At 39.8% G+C, this 20,505-nt stretch overlaps 2 protein-coding genes across 2 annotated transcripts; both read right to left on the minus strand.

Annotated features, from left to right (window-relative positions):
- Nucleotides 1-1,485: 1,485 nt before the first annotated feature.
- LOC110460703 lies at nt 1,486-7,102 on the minus strand. Its single transcript, XM_021513760.1, has 4 exons — nt 6,993-7,102; nt 3,525-3,701; nt 3,300-3,394; nt 1,486-1,544 (listed from the first exon to the last, which is right to left on the minus strand). The coding sequence occupies exons 1-4, from the start codon at nt 7,033-7,035 to the stop codon at nt 1,527-1,529; spliced, it is 333 nt and encodes a 110-aa protein (XP_021369435.1). The 5' UTR covers nt 7,036-7,102; the 3' UTR covers nt 1,486-1,526.
- A 10,541-nt stretch (nt 7,103-17,643) lies between these two features.
- LOC110460701 lies at nt 17,644-18,918 on the minus strand. Its single transcript, XM_021513757.1, has 2 exons — nt 17,911-18,918; nt 17,644-17,703 (listed from the first exon to the last, which is right to left on the minus strand). Exons 1-2 carry the CDS (start codon nt 18,916-18,918, stop codon nt 17,644-17,646), a joined length of 1,068 nt encoding a protein of 355 aa, XP_021369432.1.
- Between the last annotated feature and the right edge of the window lie 1,587 nt (nt 18,919-20,505).

The raw sequence follows: 20,505 nt of genomic DNA on the forward strand, positions 1-20,505 counted from the left end.
TCTGGATGTGTTACTCTGGTATTTTAGGAATATTTAGGGTACCTTTTTTTATATAGATTATAATGGTACAACTATTATGTAACGGGTACGGGTATTGCATAAAGAGAGATAACTCCGAATGTAGGGATGAGGATGCTAGGATGCGTGCGCATACCCGATTAGAATGTTCCTGAAATTTTATAAATATACGAGACGGTAACCTCTCCTTCCTGTTCATTTCAGGTAAGTTCCAGAGTTAAACTATGTGATATGTTTTCACATGTAGGTAGATTTGTTCACAAAGTGTTGATTCACATTTTTGCCAAATAATGTTGCGTATTTTGGAATAATTCTTATGAAATACGAGATATAGGACCTGCAGGGTTGTGTTGGTGAAAACGGCATGGTCGGCCATTTTCCCCGCCAAAACGTTGCGGTGCTACATTGTCATTATCTGATGATTTTTGGAGGTTTAATCGTTACTTAAATAGGTAAAAATGATTCAGAATATGTTTCGAGATGAAAGATGTCTATAACTTGGTATGAACTTGTGTGTTTACATTTTACGATCATATTGATGGAGGCATCAACTTGCCAAGTAATTTGTTATTACGAGTTATCTCCCTTTAGACGTTCGTCGAAATAGAGATTGTTATAGGATGTAAATTGAGCACAGTCTCGGATGTGTATTAATGGACAGGAATGCCACATATTGGCATTACTCATTATGATAAGAGTAACCATTGATTGAAATTGTTAATACTTAACAATTTATAGTATGATAGAGACTGATAGGAGGAATTCGATTATTTGACTGATACTTTGTCTTTACCATAGGTTGATACATGAACTGATAGTTTTCTTTGTTCGGTTTGTGATAAATTGGTAGCCTTGTGTTAGAGTTTAATGCAATTAATAATTGTTCAATAATTGTCATTTACAATAGATCTGTAATAGATTGTTGATGTAGTAATGCTAATAGTTATCATTTAACTGACATGTGACATGTTTTATGTGAAAAGTGAGAAGTTTTGTCAATATGTGACTAACTCTTTTTAGTCACATATTTGAAGTCACTATTGTAAGTGTATTATAGGACTGTCAAGTTATCCTATAGTCACATTTTGTTCAGGTTGGCTAACCGTATAGATTTAGTCACTTACGTCAGTAAGTCACATCTCTAGTCACACTTAGTCACATCTCTTGTCACACTTAGTCACATTTTGTCATTTCTTTCAAATGTATTTCCCTAGACAGATATATTAAGCCAGTTAATTTGCTTTACTATCCTAAGCAAGTTTATAATGTAACAAGCCTGTATAATTTATTGTTTGTAGATTAGAATGTTCCTGAAATAAAATAAATATACGAGACGGTAACCTCTCCTTCCTGTTCATTTCAGCCGGCAGAATCCAAGAGTAACAGATGCAGTGAGAATTTATTTTATTTTATCGCCTTCATAAAAAAACAAATGCTTACGTACATGTTACTAAAACAATAACAACAGAAGTTCGGATCGCAGATTTATTAGGAAGGAAGAGCGATGATTATCCGTGATGGTGTTCCTGAAACGAAAGAAAGAGGAGAAGTGATGTATTTCTGAGTAACCATAGTAACCACGAGACCTTGTCTTCAGTTAATACATATAGCTATGTCAAGTTTATACTAGTAGAGAGAAAGAAAAGAAAAAAGAGCATCGATATAGATGATCTGTCATAAGTTAACCTTCATATCAGATTTAGGATACAAGTTTTCGATTTTTCATGGGGAAATCCAAAACTAGTATCATAAATCTAATATTAAGGGAAACGAATGACAGATTCTTTTTATCATATAATATAAACTAATCTTGCAGTTGGCGGCCACTGAAACGATGAAAATTGCGTCCGCTTCACAATGACGTGACATCACATTGATTGTTCCTATTCAATTGTGACGTCATTTCCGGAGTGATATTACACACGTTGCATAAACATAGGTTACGTGATGGCTTTATGCCACTGCATAACAAGGTATTAATATTAATACAATTATGTACTTTTGTGCTGGTGAATATGATGTGATATGAACCTGGAAAAGAGATATTGACAAAGGCGAAGTTAACGATTATTTTCTTCCATAATATTTCTTAACTCTTATAAATGTATTACCTGCATTCAGTTTATAGCAGTGTATATAAAATACAGTGTGTGACTTGTAGCGTAATAAAATTAGACATGGTAAAACCTACAGAGATGAATAACAAAGGGTAAAACGTACAGAGATGTCTTACAAAGGATAACATATACAGAGAAGTATAACAAAGGTTAAAATATACAGAGATGTATAACAAATGGTAAACGTACAGAGATGTATAACAAAGGGTAAACGTACAGAGATATATAACAAAGGGTAAACGTACAGAGATGTCTTACAAAGGATAACATATACAGAGAAGTATAACAAAGGTTAAAATATACAGAGATGTCTTACAAAGGATAAAACGTACAGAGATATCTTACAAAGGGTAAAACGTACCGAGTTGTCTAACGAAGGGTAAAACGTACATAGATGTATAACATTGGGTAAAACATACCGAGCTGTATAACAAAAGGTAAAACGTACATAGATCTATAACAAAGGGTAAAACGTACATAGATTTATAACAAAGGGTAAACGTACAGAGATGTATAACAAAGGGTAAAACGTACATAGATGTATAACATTGGGTAAAACATACCGAGCTGTATAACAAAAGGTAAAACGTACATAGATCTATAACAAAGGGTAAAACGTACAGAGATGTCTTACAAAGGGTATAACGTACAGAGATGTATAACAAAGGTTAAACGTGCATAGATCTATAACAAAGGGTAAAACGTACATAGATGTATAACAAAGGGTAAACGTACATAGATGTATAACAAAGGGTAAACGTATATAGATGTATAACAAAGGGTAAAACGTACAGAGATGTATAACCAAGGGTTACCGTACAGATATGTCATACAAAGGGTATAACGTACATAGATCTATAACAAAGGGTAAAACGTACAGAGATGTCTTACAAAGGGTAAATGTACAGAGATGTATAACAAAGGTTAAACGTATATAGATGTATAACAAAGGGTAAAACACACCGAGCTGTATAACAAAGGGTAAAACGTACATAGATGTATAACAAAGGGTAAACGTACATAGATGTATAACAAAGGGTAAAAGATAAAGAGATGTATAACAAGGGGTAAAACGTACAGAGATGTCTTACCAAGGGTAAAAGTACAAAGATGTCTATTAAAGTAATGTGTAAATACTGCCATTGTGACATAAGGTATACGTACGTCGCTGATGTGTGTGCATTTGCAGGCACCGTCATAGCAATGTTCATTGTCGTGCGGACAGTTATCCATCCTACACTCGTCTTTGTCCGAGCATGCTGTAAATATCATATTTCACTTTATTGTTTAATTCAAACATAATTTTAATCTACTACACATATATATTACCATACTGTATCACAAAGATAAACAATGACGGCTTATTATTAATGTATTGGTATTACTTACGTGAACCTTCGTGGGGCCTGGCGTTGGGAGCAGATGTTGATCCATGTGATTGACACGCGCAGAGATGGTGTAAACACGACCAATGATGGGTGGTATCCTCACAAGTGTCAACTGAAGCTTTACAGTCCAAGGCTATCGTGCAGGGGAATGCACGCTTTACTGCTGCTTGGCATAAAGCTACAACAATGAAATAAAATAAGAAAGATTGATAATAAAATTGGATAGACAATGTATTCGTTAATTGCCGAGTACCTGGTGTTTATAATGTAACTCAGATGGGTGTGGATTTGTCTGCAAATGGCGAATATTGATTGTACATGATTCAAAGAATCAATTAGTACACTAGTTTTAGCATGACCATTTTTTAGTTCTGAAATGTCGGAACAATGTATTTCACAGTCATTGATATAACATCATGATAACTGATTGCAACTCAAAAAAGACATTCAACAATAGGGCGCAAATTATTCCAGATAAACAAGGGTAGTGAAAGATTTTGTGCCACGGTATATCTGACATCAGTTCTATTCTATTGAAATCCAGACACGGTACGTTAAGTCGCTAGCTTTACCCATTGGCAAACAGAGTACGGTAGGGTGAAACTATTTACTGCGTCTAACTCACGGAAAGATCAGTGGAACCGTCGCCTTGAAACATCTACACATACTTTTATTTCTCCTTAGGTTTTGACTAAATGAAACTGACAAATGTTGTCCGTTATATTTACTCATTGAATCAACCATTTGATTTGATTTTTATTTTGTTACAGCTAAGGACATTTAAGGACGTGCCTCAATGTGTAGTGTATGCGTGCTTGCGTGTATATGTGCAGTAGACAGGATATTTTGTTTTGCTTGCCTCCATGTGATAGCGCGGATCTGATGCCGATTTTATAGTGCTGAAGGTCACATTATACTGACAATGGGTAAACCATTTGTAGCCATTCCCCGTAATGTTGAACGTGAAGCAGGGTATGACAACTATCATTTTAAGGACTTTGGTATGTCCCGACCTGGGGATAGAACCATTGCCTTCCTCACCTGGGCGAACGCTCAACACTAAAGCCATAAGTGAGGTGTTGCCAAGTAAGGCGTTAGGAAATAATAGGTAGTTAGAAGTAAAAAGAAGGATACAGATCCTTAATATTGCAATGGGTGCAGATTTATTTTGGTCGCTTTTGTGTCCACAAATAGAGGACACCAAAGTAAAACGCAGGGTGTTTCATCTTTGGTCGCTTCTTACGATACATGCAGTGGGTAACAGCAAGTGTATTCTTTTCCCGATCCTCTATCTGCAGGGGTGTGAATTAACCATTAACCAGTAATCGAATCGACGTGGGTTTGATTGTTTACAACTCGTACCTGAACACATTTTACACCTTTGTGTACATTAGTAATCCGTCTGTTTGATTCATGATCGTTGACATAGCTTCCGCTGGATGTTTCTCAGTGGGTTCCCCTGTTTGTGGATTTCTGTCGTACAGTATATTCGAGGGGTGTACTCTGTAGTGGAACATAGGTACAAGTATCTGTATTGGTATTCGGTTATCTTGGGGTTTTGGTTTAATTAAGACAGGATGACTATGAGGCGCCTTTAAACTTCAGAGTTGGATTAGTCGGAAGTTGTTGACATGTTTTATTGTCCCGTAGCATTGTCACGACCTTGTCCTCATAATCGCCGGTGTCCATGACAACTGTTGTCTTAGCCTTATCAGTTGATAATATCGTTATAGGTGTATCTCTACCTGATCTTTTTAAGTAGGTCTCTCTTTTCCTTTGTAATATTACTTGTTGGTATTTTTTTTTATTTCAAAATCCCCGTCACCTTGGATCTCAGTTGATCTGTCTCAGCACGGCGCAGTATCTTACAAGCTTGCTCTGTCGTTCTTTCTGGAACGCTGGCAGTGTTCAGACCCTTAGTGAGCAACGTTTTATCACTATAAGAAAGCTCCTCTCTTGAGATGTAACATGCTAATACCCACTTAGTCAGTACAGTATTATTCAAAACTGCATCCGTACGTGTGTTGCTGTTCCGTTGTGAGGTTTTCACTATAAGACGTTCAATTTAACGTCGTGTCGAACGCTCGTTCACCTATACTCTCCATGTACACGTGTTTGTTCATGTCCCCTACAGTGTCACATGATTTTACGTCCTATTAACAGCTATGGTCATTTAAGGGCGTGCCACCACCGACCTACGGCCAGCACGTGCACCTGGCGACTGCCCCACGTAGGCCTGGAACCCGCGACCCAGTGGTGGAGGGCTAGTGGTAGCTGAATGTCAGACGCATTAACCACCTGGCCACCGCGACTTGGTAATCGTTCGGCCTGTAGAACTCTCGCTCGCGTGACCTTTCTGTCCCTTACTGTCGGTGTGTCTAGGAGTAATCATATCTACCGAACACCTAATATTGTCGGTGTTTCTAGGAGTTATCATATCTACCGAACACCTAATATTGTCGGTGTGTCTAGGAGTTATCATATCTACCGAACACCTAATATTGTCGGTGTGTCTAGGAGTTACCATATCTACCGAACACCTAATATTCAAACTTACATGTGTTATATGCATGTCTCTATACATCAAGTTATTTGTATGTGTCACTTTTTTTTGTCTAAGCTTTCTTTTTTTGACACCACCTCGTACGTGCTTTGTGCTTACATTTCTAAACAGTTCTTCAGATTAGAATTTATGTATTATATTAAAGTCCATATATCACAACCCGGAAATACTTTGGGTCCGGTGTGTCGATGATTAACCACTTCATCAGCCAAATGCTACGTTATGAGCGTATGCATATCTAGTAGGTATACATGTACAAAATGACGACAGATCAATTCAGCTACACTTGTTTAATACCTGGTCTCCCACAAAATCTTTCTTTTTCAAGGATCTGAACGTAAATCTTTCATTGTTCGTACTTTACCTTAGTTTTAGCAACTAAGAGTATGAATTCTAGTTTGGTTGACACGTTGGTATTTTCGTACGCGTTGTGTAATGTACGTGTGTTATGTACGTGCGGGGCGGTCACCCATCCAACTTCTGATCACGCTCGCGTTGCTGAACTAGTGAGAGGGTCCTCGGGTATACCGCATCACTGGAATTCCCCATTATATTCATTAGCTATTTCCGTAGCTGTTTTTTTTCTATGTACTCCCCCCCCCCCCCCTTCCCCCCACACATTAAGTCCCTTTCTGCGCGCATCCATTCGGATCATGAATAGTGATTATACTATGTGGATTAAACGTGTTTCATAATTACAATGAAATAAATGAATTATATATAAAGTTTGGACGAAAACCGAATAACAGTAAGATCTATTTAAGTATTTCATAATTGTCGCTGTAAGGATACTACATGTAGTATGCATGTGCTATAAAGCGCCTTAGAGTAATTTTGCTAATTCTATAGGGCGCTTTACAAATGTTGTATTCTACTATGATTATTATTTCATCAATGTATACTCACCCAAAGCAATACAAACCAGAAGCGCTGTTATTAAGACTCGCATGTTGCCGATCGGATCTGTGTTTGACCGTAATCTACTCCGTCGGGGAATGACTGATATAGCCGGTCCGTGAATGACCAGTCATCACGACAAAGCCATGTGGCCGTTTCCCAGGTCGAGTTATCAGGATCACAGTCTACTACAAGATTTTCATACGATACATGTAGCTGTAAGAGTAATGCTAATGGTATATGACATAGAGTCATGCCATCCATTTCTATATTTGCCAACAGAACATTGGTTCTGATTAGTCATTTTGATTTTTTCTTTCTTTACTTATTCCGTTTTGAAATAACGATAATATCAAATCAATTATATTACCAATTTGGTAAATGCGATTCCGCTAGCTATTTTGAAGTCTTATCTCGACCAAACCTACATCTGTTCGGCACTTCTAAATATACTCTATCTGCCCCACATACATATACACCATATTCTCTCTGCAAGTACCTTATCCATTTTACATCCTGTACAATCTCGATACTTCAGCGGTCAGCTCACTTACGCTCTCTGCACCCTTGGACTATGTTATAGAAAAATTGAAGGCACATAGCTAGCTCTTTGATTGGCTCAGGTTAAAAAGCATGACTATCGCTAGGCTGATACCTTTTCTTTGAAGATTACAGAGGAGCGAGAACCGACTTCAATGGCGGTCAATTTTACCGTAAAGCTCCCGCTGGATTTGTTTGATGCACATCACAGGAACAAATGAATAACTACGTTTCAATACGTATCCTTTCCCATATACCGTTTCTCAAACAATATAAACTTAATGACCTCCGCCCCTTGCTCTGATACGGGGTACTTCATAGACAGTCATATAACTACCTCAAAATGTAATTAATTTAGGACGATAATTTTTATTTTTCGCTGACAAACTCTATTTTTTATTCATTTTTTTACTTGGATAATGCATATTTCAAAGTTAACAAACCATCATAACTTAACTAATGAAGGAGTTTTACAAAAGCGTCAGAACACGTGATTATGTCCCCCTATCTACCGGAGGATGTCGCTGATCCCTAACGGAATGAACTCCTCACTTTTAACAGCACGTAACTGAAGCAATCTGATTGGCCCGCTTGACCTGAATTTATTTGATTTATTTTTTGATCTGTTTGGTAATCATTAATATATTTAAATAAGATAAACCTACATTACTGTTTGTAGTCCACCATTATTAACAGTTCATTTCTATAATTAAAAAAAAATAGTTTCAAAATGTCAATTTATGATCCAATGATCTGCCAATGATAACAGTCTCAGCTCTTAAGATTTTGGTAATTTTGAACAAATATCTATTTGTAGCACAAACGTCAAAGTCAAGCTTTATGATTAGAATATTTAAACCGAAGGGCAGAAATTGATCACGATGGACATTATACGACATGCTTCTTAATACAATGTCCATTATAACAATTTCACTTAACAAGTTCAGAACTACATGCAGTCGGACGTCTGTTGCCTGTTTTCGGGTACCTCGGTGAGGATTCATACACAACTGGTGTTTGATATCCATTACGTAACAGAAGTGTGAGGTTTCAGATTCAGATTCTTTATTAGCCGATACTAAATTACTAAATACTAAAGACTTTAATTAGGAAGCTCTGTACTGGACCTTTCCCGTCCTCGATATCCAGGGGTTTCGCTCACTTCGCTATCTGCACCCCTGGAATATGTCATGGCAAAATCGAAGGCTGAATGTGTGCACTTCCTTGTGGATGAGTCGGGAAGACTAGTTTGATCCTTTGATGTACATCAAAAAAATCTGTTTGTCGCATAACGGCAAAATTGGATGTCTTTGAAGTAGCGTATCGCTCCTGTGTAATTTTCAAAGGCCAGGTATCAGTCTTAGCGATTGGTCAGGTTTTGTTTTTACCTGATATCAATCAAATAACTAGCTGAGTGTATGGCAAGCCGTTTTAACATTTAATAATATTTCAACTTAAGGTAAATACTTTTTCACTTAAGTGAAATTCTTTTTACCTTGGGTGAAATTCTTTTTCACCTAAGTGAAAAAACACATAATGAAAATGGTTTATTTACCTTAAAAAGAATTTCTCTTAAGTGAAATTCTTTTTCACTGAAGTGGAATTAAACATAATGCAAATAAATGTATATTTACATTAAGGTAAAAAGAATTTCACTTAAATAAATGGCCATTACTACGGAAGAGTTATGGTTACGTAGAAAAAAAATCGTTTTTTCGACTTACTAACTCAAAATTTCAAGATAGTAACTCGAAATTTCGACTTAATAACTCGAAATTGCAAGATAATAACTCGAAATTTCGAGATAATAACTCCAAATTTCAAGATAATTATACCTGTTGAAATTAGAATCTGTTCAATCTGGATTTGGTCTTTAATTCTATAGCTTTATTGATTAAACTTCGAACTCATTCTGTAAACCGGCTCTGTTTCCTTGTCTTATACCTTCTTAACATTAATAAATAAACTCTCTGTGAACCGGCAACACAACACGTCCTAGTCTAGTACAACCCTTATCACTAGACAGCAAAGTTAACAGTTGACCAATTACTTTCAACTCTCCCGGATATCATAATACATTATCTTTATAATCAATTTTTCATATCGATGGCGATAATTGAAATGATAAACGAATATTTCTTGTGAATATCTTCTTTTTCCTGTATAATTTTTGTTGGTGAAAGTTGAAGATGAGCAGAACTAGAGCAGAAGGTGATGTAGATTAAAAGTAAGTATGTTAAATACTGTACATGTATAGAGAGTATTAGATAGGGAAACAAAGCAGGTTTATTAGTCCGGAGTTTTTAAAACAATAATGTAAAATAGTTAAAGTCCAAATAATTTGGCCGGTTTACACAAAAGATCCGGATTGGGCAGAATCTGGTTTAAATAAAATCCAAAGTACATCAAACTGTGTTAAATTATTAAGCTTTAATACATTTTAAAATTCCCAAGATTGCACCAAAGTGCTTCTAGATTTCAATCATAGGTCGTTTGACCCTTCTATGCTTTAGGCGAAACCAGTTAATCTGCATTGACCATGCATGCTCAAATTAAAGAAAAAAAATACAAAATAAAATATTCATCTATTTGTATTCCAACAGCTTCGGTAGGTATAGCTCCCCTCCCTCCCCCTTAAGCCCCACCGTTGCTTCGCCCCTGTGCCACCTTCCTAAACGCCAGGTCGCCCCACCATATGAAAATCCTTATCTTGAAATTTCGAGTAATTAAGTCGAAATTTCGAGTTATTATATCGAAATTTCGAGTTATTATCTTGAAATTTCGAGTTAGTAAGTCGAAAAAACATTCTTCCGTACCATTCTGTTCTAACATAATGCAAAATCTTTTACAATTAAGTGGAGTTTTTTTAATGAAATGAAACATTTGAAATATCGTAAAGAATAATGCATCACCTTACCACACCTATTGATGAATGGGAAGTACCATTTCCCATAGCCTACTTTTCAAACCGGATGCAGTGAGAAAAAATACTTTGAACTATGGCGAGAGATAGTAGCAGCGTTTTGGAAGCACTCGAAAGAAATATAAGAAATGTAGGACGACAGTTGCAGCAAGAAAATCCCAACACCGTTATGCTTGAAAGACTTTTGAGACATTCGTTGGGCAACCTTGAACGCATATCTACATCGGAAAACCAGTTCGCGGAGGTCAGATCCGCAGTACTAGATCTGATTGTCGTGGTGGCAAACACAGCATCATAGTCCTCGTGATAGACTCCCACAGTCAGGTTGACAAATAGTTGTGGTTTGGAGGAACATTTCACCCAAGTATCAGACATCTGGTTGTAGAGGTGATGGTCCAGCGTAATGGCCTTACTACCACGGTGCTGACCAAGGCTGTTGATAGCGCAGAGGGAGTCGAACACAGCACCTTCATATTCAGCAGATGATTTTGTCGTAGTCTCCGATTTGCTTTTTTTCCTGCACTTACTGTTTAAGTGGTGGTTGATTCAACAATGTTTACATGTGTGACCATACGCTGTACACTCTTTCTTCCTGATATTTGTAGACGAACGAATATCATGTCCTTTCTTTCCTCAGTAGGAACACAACTCATGTGTGTCCGTCTTCTTATGTTCACGTCGATTGCGGTCTTTCACAGTGTAATTTACTCCACGTTTGTATGAGCTACAAGCTGCTTCTGCACAATCGCAGTGAGTGTCCAGTAGGCGTGAGGCGGAGCGGTTACCAGATTCCTTGGCCTCCACAAATTTAAATACTTCCTCCAATATCATCTCCTGATTGTTGTCGCCCAGGAGATCGAGCTGGATTTCACTGTCTTCTAAGCCTCGGCTTTGTACATCACGAAGGACTGCCTCTGTATTGTCAACATTGTCATTACAACTAGGTCACTTGATAACAAATGTGCAGGCTCCTGGCTGGCCACGGAGCCGGGCACCAAATGAGCGACGAATCGGTTCGTCACTGTTTTGGCGCATATTGTGAAGAATAACCAAAGCAACCATAGTATTTTCCTCTCTCACAGCGAGTGTCTTCATAGGCCTGAAAAATTCTGCCTCAGATTTATTCGTTAATGTTCCACCAGCAGTATGAGTAAGATCCTTTCGTAGGTGCTCATCGCAACCCTCTAATAGTGGAATCACTCTGTCCTTGCCGGAAACCTAGGTGGCTTCAACATAGTCAGTCCATCTGGATAGGAAATATGACCAGTCCTCACTGGTGCCGACGAATGATATGGTTGGTCGTTTAACTTTTCCAACCTTCGCAATAGCAGCAGGTGGAGCGGTGGCTTTATGGGTTGTTGCATGGGTGGAGCTACAGCCACAATGGTATCCATTTCAGGGGTGGCGTATGTACAGCCGTCAATAGGGCAGTTGATCACTGGCATCTTTTAGCAAGGGTACAGATTCAGTAGGTAGTGGTAACTGGGTATTGTATCACTATCATCCGGCAATGGTGTCCCATCATAGATAAAAACTCCTCTATTGTAAGTCACAAATGATGGGACAATCTGAAATACAGTAAAGAACAAGTTGTATTACATATGTCTATATTATTATCAACTAGTACCTCGGTTTGCCACGTATACTGTTGTATATATTTTGCTTAAAGTAGCAAAACGGAAATGTCTACAATGACATACATGTGTTAGTTTTGATTTTTTTTACAGCCTGTCTGAGTATAAATACATGGCGTTCAGTGTGTAGCCCCTTGCCCCTAAAATTATAAGACGACAGGCTTGGATGTTTTATCTTGTTTATTTCCGTAGGAAAAACCTGTAATATTAACAAACGAATACAATAGATACATTTGATAACACATTGACCTGAACTTACATACATCGAATTGAATACAAAGACGCGAGTATACAAGACGGTAAATTACAAACGTACAATGACAATGTGAACATTACAGACAGACTTACCAGGGCTGATACGGATGGATGTTGACTCCTACGAGTCCTGAAGAGGAATGGCTGGAGAGAGTTGGGTTGGGACGTGACAGGACTCCGGTCTGCCCGTGCATTCCGTTTATACTCCTCACCCCATTCAACCAATCATACGCACGCACGTACATACTGACATGTATTTACTTATGTAAGAATGACAATGTTATGCACGTGATAGATGATGTGTTAGTGCAGTGAACCTAGTACACATGGGGTACAGGGTTACATGGGTTACACACTCCCCCGGTTTGATGAAAGCCTCCTGGCGCTACATAAAATCATATTAACATTTATTACATAGGTTATTGATTATATGAAAACTTATTGCACTAGTAACAATAACACATTATCACTGTCATAAAACCTGTTGCCTCGCTACCCACAAGGTTTCATTAAACAGTAATAACACGACCAGAATTATGATGTATGGACTATACAGATATAGAATGTACCAAAAAACGAGTAGATTTATTAACAAAGATCTTCCGCAATTATGGTAAAGAATATGCTTATATGCATATATTATCTTGTATAATGTAGGTCACCTTTACAGGTGATCTATCCACACCAGTGAATACAAATTCACTATAACTATATATAGGACACCTGCAGGATCTTGACAACTATTTGCACATTGTCACATAACGCTGCATAAGGGTTGGTCCAAATAGACATCCTCGACACCCGATCCATTCAATGTAGATAATGATGATACATGCTTCTGCAAGCAATGGGTTTTCTGATCAACGAACTGAATGGTTTGGCCAATCCATACCAATCCAGCACGTTGATCCAAACACATTGATGATATGATGGTAAAACAATACTGGATGATATGTATAAAACATTATATTAATAACTATACTTGTAATGAAATTGCTAGTCACCTGTTTAGGTCGTCCCTGAGGTTTGGCCTATCCATACCATCAAGGCTATAGACCATCACAGATCACGTTAAAAATACTTTAAAATACCTCAAGGAATCACCTCGACATATGTTAAAAACAATGACATGGATTTTAAAAAACTAGTGTTCGGTGTTGATACAACTTCTTGTTGACAGGTTTACATCAGACTTTTGAATGACTTTGCAGGAGAAAAACCCAATGCCCATACAGATCAGGTGGTTTACGTACACGTCCTGTACGTCTAGGTTCTTGAACCTCAGGACCACCTGGATCCGTCTGATGAGAGCTAGGTGAGCTCAAATCAAGGCTTGGCACAGACTCCCGCTCTCGCATAGAATTATGAAGCCCTGACTCAGGCTCATGCACACTGGAGTCACCTGTAGACTCCAGTAACTCAACTAAGTCAGAACTTTGACCCAGCTCACTCTCAGTGATAATGGTATTTGGTTCGTATCGAGTTAACGGTGTCTCATGTGCAGGGGTTATTCTTTTCGTCCTGCGTCGCGTGGAACGCCTCGGGTTATAAGGGGGTGATAACTTAGTCTCCATGCTGGAGTCTGAAGATGAAGATGAGGTTTCAGAGTCTGTCTGAGCGACACAAACTGTCCGTTTCTCACGTCTGTCCTTGCGGTCAGACGCTGTAGGGGGAACCTCCACCGGAATGGAGTTGAAAGGAAGCAACATGTTTCTATGCAGGGTACGTTTTCGTCCCCTTGCACCATCATGTGCAACTTCATACACAGGAATATCACTGTTGGGGATGTTAATCACCACACAGGGTTCCTGTTCCCACCTATCGGCCAACTTGTTTTTACCCTTGAGCCCTACCTTTCTTACAAGGATACGGTCTCCAACCTCAAGCTTTGAATCCCGAACCTTCCGGTCATACCGGGTTTTGTTCTGTTCGGATTTCTTCTTAGCTTCATTTCGAGCTGCCTTATACGCCACCTCCATCCTAGTCTTAAGTTTGCTGACATAGGAGGAGGGATCTACTGTACCCTGCTGTCCAGGGTCAGTACCCAAGAACGCGTCCACTGACAACCGGGGGTGCCATCCAAACATGAGGAAATGGGGAGAGTACCCCGTGGCATCACTCCTGGTTGCATTATAGGCCTGGACCATTGGTGCGACATAAGATCTCCAATCCTTTTTCTTGGACTCATCAAGTGTGGCTAGCATACCAATGAGTGTTTTATTGAACCTTTCCGCTGACCCGTTTCCCATCGGATGATATGGAGTGGTTCTAGATTTCCTAACCCCGGCCACCTTACAGAGTTGTTTAATGACACCACTCTCAAAGTTACGGCCCTGATCACTATGTAGCCTTTCAGGAAAACTGTAATACACTATAAATTTCTCATAGAGAGCTTTGGCTGTAGTGTACGCCTTTTGACTCTTACAAGGCACAGCTTGGGCATACCTGGTAAAGTGATCGGTTATCACTAGAATGTTTTCAAATCCGTCAGACGACCTTTCTAGACCGAGAAAGTCGATACACACCAACTCCATCGGTCTAGTCGTCTGTATGGGTACTAAACCAGCGGTAGGTTTGATAGGAGATTTCCTTCTTATGCAGCGACCGCAGGTCTCAACCTTTTCGTTTACATCTTTCTCCATACCTGGCCAGTAGAAACGCTGCCTAGCCAACCAAAGTGTTTTCTCCTTTCCCTGGTGACCAACATCATCGTGGATACCCCTCAGGGCGAGGGAATGGTACTGCTTTGGAAGGACAAGCTGTTTGATTTTCTGACCGTCAAGAGAAGCGGTTCTTAACAGGACACCGTCGTGTAAACTCAAGGTATTCCAAGTTCTAAGCATTTTCTGGACATATCGAGTTTCATCCTTGAGCCGTTTCCCCCTGGGATTAAAACCGGTTCTCTTCAGGTGTGAAACCCGCGCAATATCCGAGTCCTGACGCTGCTGTTTCACCCAGTCAATAGTCGCAAGTTTATCCGTTGACTCTGCACTCTCACTGGCCAGATAAGGCACAGAATCGTCAGACACACTTTCCGCTAGTGGGGCGACAATGACTGCTGATTGGCATATAGCCTTGACAACGTCAGTACTAACCTGGGATATGCGTGAGAGACCGTCCGCGTCAGCGTTATTTTTCCCAGCACGATACGACAAGGTGAAATCATAATTTGCAAGAGCAGCAACCCACCTGTGGCCGGTGGCATCCAGCTTGGCTTTTCCAAGCACATAAGTAAGAGGATTGTTGTCGGTCACCACTTCAAATGAATTACCATAGAGGTAGTCATGAAGTTTGTCCGTAACTGCCCACTTAAGTGCAAGGAATTCCATCTTATGTGCCGGATAATTCCGCTCACTTGGTCGTAGCCCACGACTAGCATATGCAATCACTTTCTCGCCATCTTCATGTTTCTGATAAAGCACAGCGCCTAGTCCTAGGCCGCTGGCATCAGTATGGAGGATGAATGGCTTAGTGAAATCAGCATATGCCAGAACTGGGGGATTCATCAGTCTCTCCTTCAAGGTCTGAAAGGCGACCTGCTGGGACTCTTCCCAGACCCATTCAGCCTTTGCCTTAGGTTTTTTCTTAGATTTAACCTTCGGTTTGACCTTAGATTTCTTATGCAGATCATGACCTTGCAAGAGTTGATTCAGGGGTTGTGCTATTGCAGCGTAATCTTTGATAAAACGCCTGTAGTACCCACTGAATCCTAGAAACTGACGAAGCTCCTTTACATTCTGTGGTCGTGGCCAATCTTTAACGGCAGACACCTTTTCAGGGTCCGTAGCTATACCGTCTTCAGACACGACATGCCCCAAATATGTCACAGATTTCTTAAAAAGCTCACATTTGGAAGGTTTTAATTTCAGGCCATGTTGGCTTAGTCTGGCAAAAACCGATTCCAACCTAGTCAAGTGCTCGTCAAAAGTACGAGAGAAGATAAGGATATCATCAAGGAAAATGAGACATTCTCTCAGATGCATGTCACCCATACACTTTTCCATCATTCTCTGAAAAGTAGCACCAGCATTACAAAGACCAAACCCCATTCTGTTAGTCTCCCAGAAACCCAGGTTACCAACAGAAAAGGCTGTTTTTTCTTTGTCTGCTTCGTCCATCTCGATCTGCCAGTATCCTGATCGAAGGTCCAACTTAGAAAAGTATTTTGACCCAATCAATGTGTCTACTGTGTCATCGAAACGTGGCAACATATACGCATCTTTACGGGTTCGCTTATTAAGCATGCGATAATCTATGCAGAATCGTAATGAACCGTCTTTTTTTCGAACCAGCACAACGTTCGATGAAAAAGGACTGTTTGATTCCCTTATCACACCCGCTTCTAACATTTCCTTTACGTGCTGACGGACCTCTTCGTATATACCGGGTGGTACCTTACGATACGGCTGTTTAAAAGGCCGGTCTTCTAAAAGCTCAATTGTGTGCTTCACGAGGTCCGTGCATCCTATATCAAAAGCGCTGGTGGAAAACGCATGTTTCCAATTCCCTAGCACCTGACGCACCCTAAGTAGTTGCTCATCACTAAGGTTCTCAGTATTTATCTGTATCCCAAGCTCTTCAGGAATTGATTTTGTTGCCTCAGTAGCTGGCAGGTTTGAAGCCAAGTTGTCAACGACCTGTACCTGATTTACTGAGCAAAGCAATGATCTCGGTGATATAATGATAGGCTTAGCCGTAATATTACAGATTTTAACCGGGATCTTCACGCTTGACACATGATTTTTAAGTTTGAGAACCCGTGGGCAAACTGTATACTTTAGGTTGGAATAGTCGAAGTTGTTTTCTGTTACTATGTTGTCGATTTCGGGATCTAATCCTCTGACCATACCGTTAACTACTGCAGACTCGTACGGAGCAACCTTGAAGGGTTTACGGTTAATGGACCGCACACCGTACGTGCATGTTATGCTATCTACAGCGGTTTTCCACATGGCTGGCATTTCTAACTCCTCTGATGAGTCTTTTACAAGCCTAATCACATTTGTACCCAACAAAACAGGGCACTTTTTGTTGTAATCCGTATCCGGCACAACTATCGCCAATATACTAAAGTTTGTTTCTCGCATAAAAGGTATTTGGACATCACACTCTATAAATCCTAAATAATTCAGAGCAGACCCATTTGCCACAGTGATATCCAGACCTAATAAACTCAGATCATTCATCTCTGGTTTATCTTCTAACCTGTCATAGAATGACTCTGCTATAGTGGATACCTGTGACCCACTGTCTATAAGACCTTTGACTTTTTGACCTTGAATGTAGACTATTCCTTCGTTCGAAACACCTAATAGCCTATCCAACACATCCGCTTGGCCATTTGATTGTTCACCAGCCTCTGGTTGGCCTACAGCAGAGACGGTTATTCTTTTGGGCTTTTCTGATTTTTTTTAGATCCATGGCCTTGATACTTAGAGTTTCCTTGCCCACGACCTTGACCTTTACTCTGACCTTGACCCTTACTCTGACTTTGACCTTGACCTTTGTGGTATGACTTTTGACTGTTTAGTTTTTCAAGTATTTTGTCAAACTTAGAGTCAATCTGAGAGACAACCTTCTCCTCCAATAGTTTCAACTTTTTGTCAAAGTCTTTCGAGATGTCACCTACGCTCAGTTGATCAACCTCGACTGAAACTGCTTGGTGCTGACCTTTTTTCTTTTGAGTAGTGTTGTTGGCCAATTCCAACTCGCTCTCCACTGTCCTGATCTCTCGTAAGAGTGAATCGTAATCAGTCAGGGTATCATACTTGTGACGAGTTTGACTCTTTAATTTATCAGAGTGTAGTGATGTCCAAAACTTATGCCTAAGAAGATCATTTTTGGCGGATTTTGGTAATGACCCATTCTCAATCGCGATTTGCAATACTTGCTCTAATCTACAACCAAAATTGGTAGCTGGCTCATCAGGTTTTTGTTTGGAGTTAAAAAATTCTTGCATAATCATGCCATGTGTAGCTATATCTCCAAATAGAGCGTCTAGCTTGGTTAAAATCTCCTGTGGAGTGGCCTTCTCTCCCAAATGAACCAATGTCCTTCTGGCAACACCCCGCAATGAGCGGCGTATTGCCTGAACCACCGTACTCTGGGATAATTCCTGGTCTGACATGAGACAACGAATCTCATACCTCCAATCAGAGTACAGGACATCCCCTTTCAAAGGAGGGTTCTCACCTGAAAACAGAGGTGGTTTAGGGGTTTGTTGAGGCCTTGAGTAAAAACTGGCCTCCGAGAAACTATGATCGCCTGCCGCGATTGAGCTAGTTCTCGGCCTAGTATAGGCGTCCTCCTCCACTGGTGAGAGTATACTCACCCTAGGTTTAGGAGCAACAGCGGGGGAAGTACGAGAGCCATCCCGTTGCTTAGGGATAATAATATAGTTCCCCATAGCTTTTAGAGATTTGATCAGCTCTTCCTCACTCATACCTTTGACTTCCCCGTCCTCTTTTTTTAGGTCCTTAGGATCAATCCCTAAATTGCTTATCGCCTCTGTATCCTTCAAAGGAGGGGGTAATTTATACTGGGATTCTCCATCCTCTGAAGTTAGAGCATTTTTTTCAGCCATGTTTGATCGAACTGGATTTCTCTTTTTTTTTTTACTTGAAATAGATAGATCAAATACAATCGGAGAAAATCTTCTCCGTCAGGCGTTTCATCCAATACCGAGCTAATAACTCGGATGGATGGATCCCGTCCTTAAATAGATCGTAGGCGACGGTACGATTGCGCCGACGGCTTGAGTACCTCAATACATCGAGGTGAAACCTTAAGGAGGTGACCCCTACTTTCTCGTTAACCCGACGGATGTAGGAGTTTAAGAAGTCTATCCGACCAACCAATATCTCATCCTGTTCAATAAACTGCTCAGGGTTTTTATGTCCCTTGCATCTGTTCCATATCCCTATACTATAAGGGGGAATCTCCAGGAATGTAAGTTTGACAGTTGGAAAATTTTGTAAAAAAACAACAATGGAGTCTATACTGCTCCTGACATACCCCTCACACTCTAAGTCTGAGGTATGTGCTAGGTTAATGTACCTTCCTACCTTGGTGGTAAGATCGCAGGTTCCCAACCAAACATATAAGACAATATTTTTATGTCTGCGCACTCGCTCAGGTAAAAAACATTGGAGCCAATGCAGTGCCTGACCAAAAGTACCCCCTGCCCTACACTGAAATTCCAGATTATAACCTAAATTTTTGATGATATCCTCATTTCGTTTCAAAAAATAGCCTTTACTACTGGTCACAAGAATGGGATATTTATTCAGAAAATGGGGTGGGGTAACAGGCTTTTCTATATATTTGGTTAACTTACTTACACTCATTTAGAAATATTCATGACTAAACACATGTGTACTAGGTTCTGAAAGTGCAAATGCTTTGAACTTACCTTGCATTCATGTGCTTGGGAGACACTCAGGAAGGGATACGGGATATGGGAAGGTTTTGCTACTCATGGTAATTCTGGTGATGGTGATGATTATGACAACGATGATGATGATGAATGCAGAAACGAGGATTAATGATCCCTGGTAAGACAAAAATTACGAATAAATATTAAACAATAAACATGTATAACGTACTAAATGTTGAAGTTGCTCAAAACAATTTTTTTTTTTTTTATAAATAAATTCAAATTTTTGGCAGTGTCCAAACTGGTTTCGGCATAATTTTCACACTTAGACGAAATCACATATGATAAAGAGTTCTCCAGGTCAGTCGACTGGCGTTCACGCCCGTGTCCACCATCTTAACTGTCCTCTTTTCCTCCTTAAAAACCCTTAGGATTGACCTGCCGAACCTTTTCCCAGGTCAGGTCCATCAACACCTCCACGCCATCATTTCCCCATGTAGGTAGTGTTCTCTTACTCTGGTTCCTTAGCGAACCGGAAGTCGCCGGTGTGACCTTCACCTTTGCGGGTAGGAGGGAATTCCGGAAAAACCATACACACAGGTTCGACGGCTGGCCCTGGTTTTATTTACGTGGGCGCCATTTGTAGCCCCTTGCCCCTCAAATTATAAGACGACAGGCTTGGATGTTTTATCTTGTTTATTCCCGTAGGAAAAACCTGTAATATTAACAAACGAATACAATAGATACATTTGATAACACATTGACCTGAACTTACATACATCGAATTGAATACAA

This window comes from Mizuhopecten yessoensis, unplaced genomic scaffold (genome assembly GCF_002113885.1).
Source record: "Mizuhopecten yessoensis strain PY_sf001 unplaced genomic scaffold, ASM211388v2 scaffold10457, whole genome shotgun sequence".
Classification (NCBI taxonomy): Eukaryota; Metazoa; Mollusca; class Bivalvia; order Pectinida; family Pectinidae; genus Mizuhopecten; species Mizuhopecten yessoensis.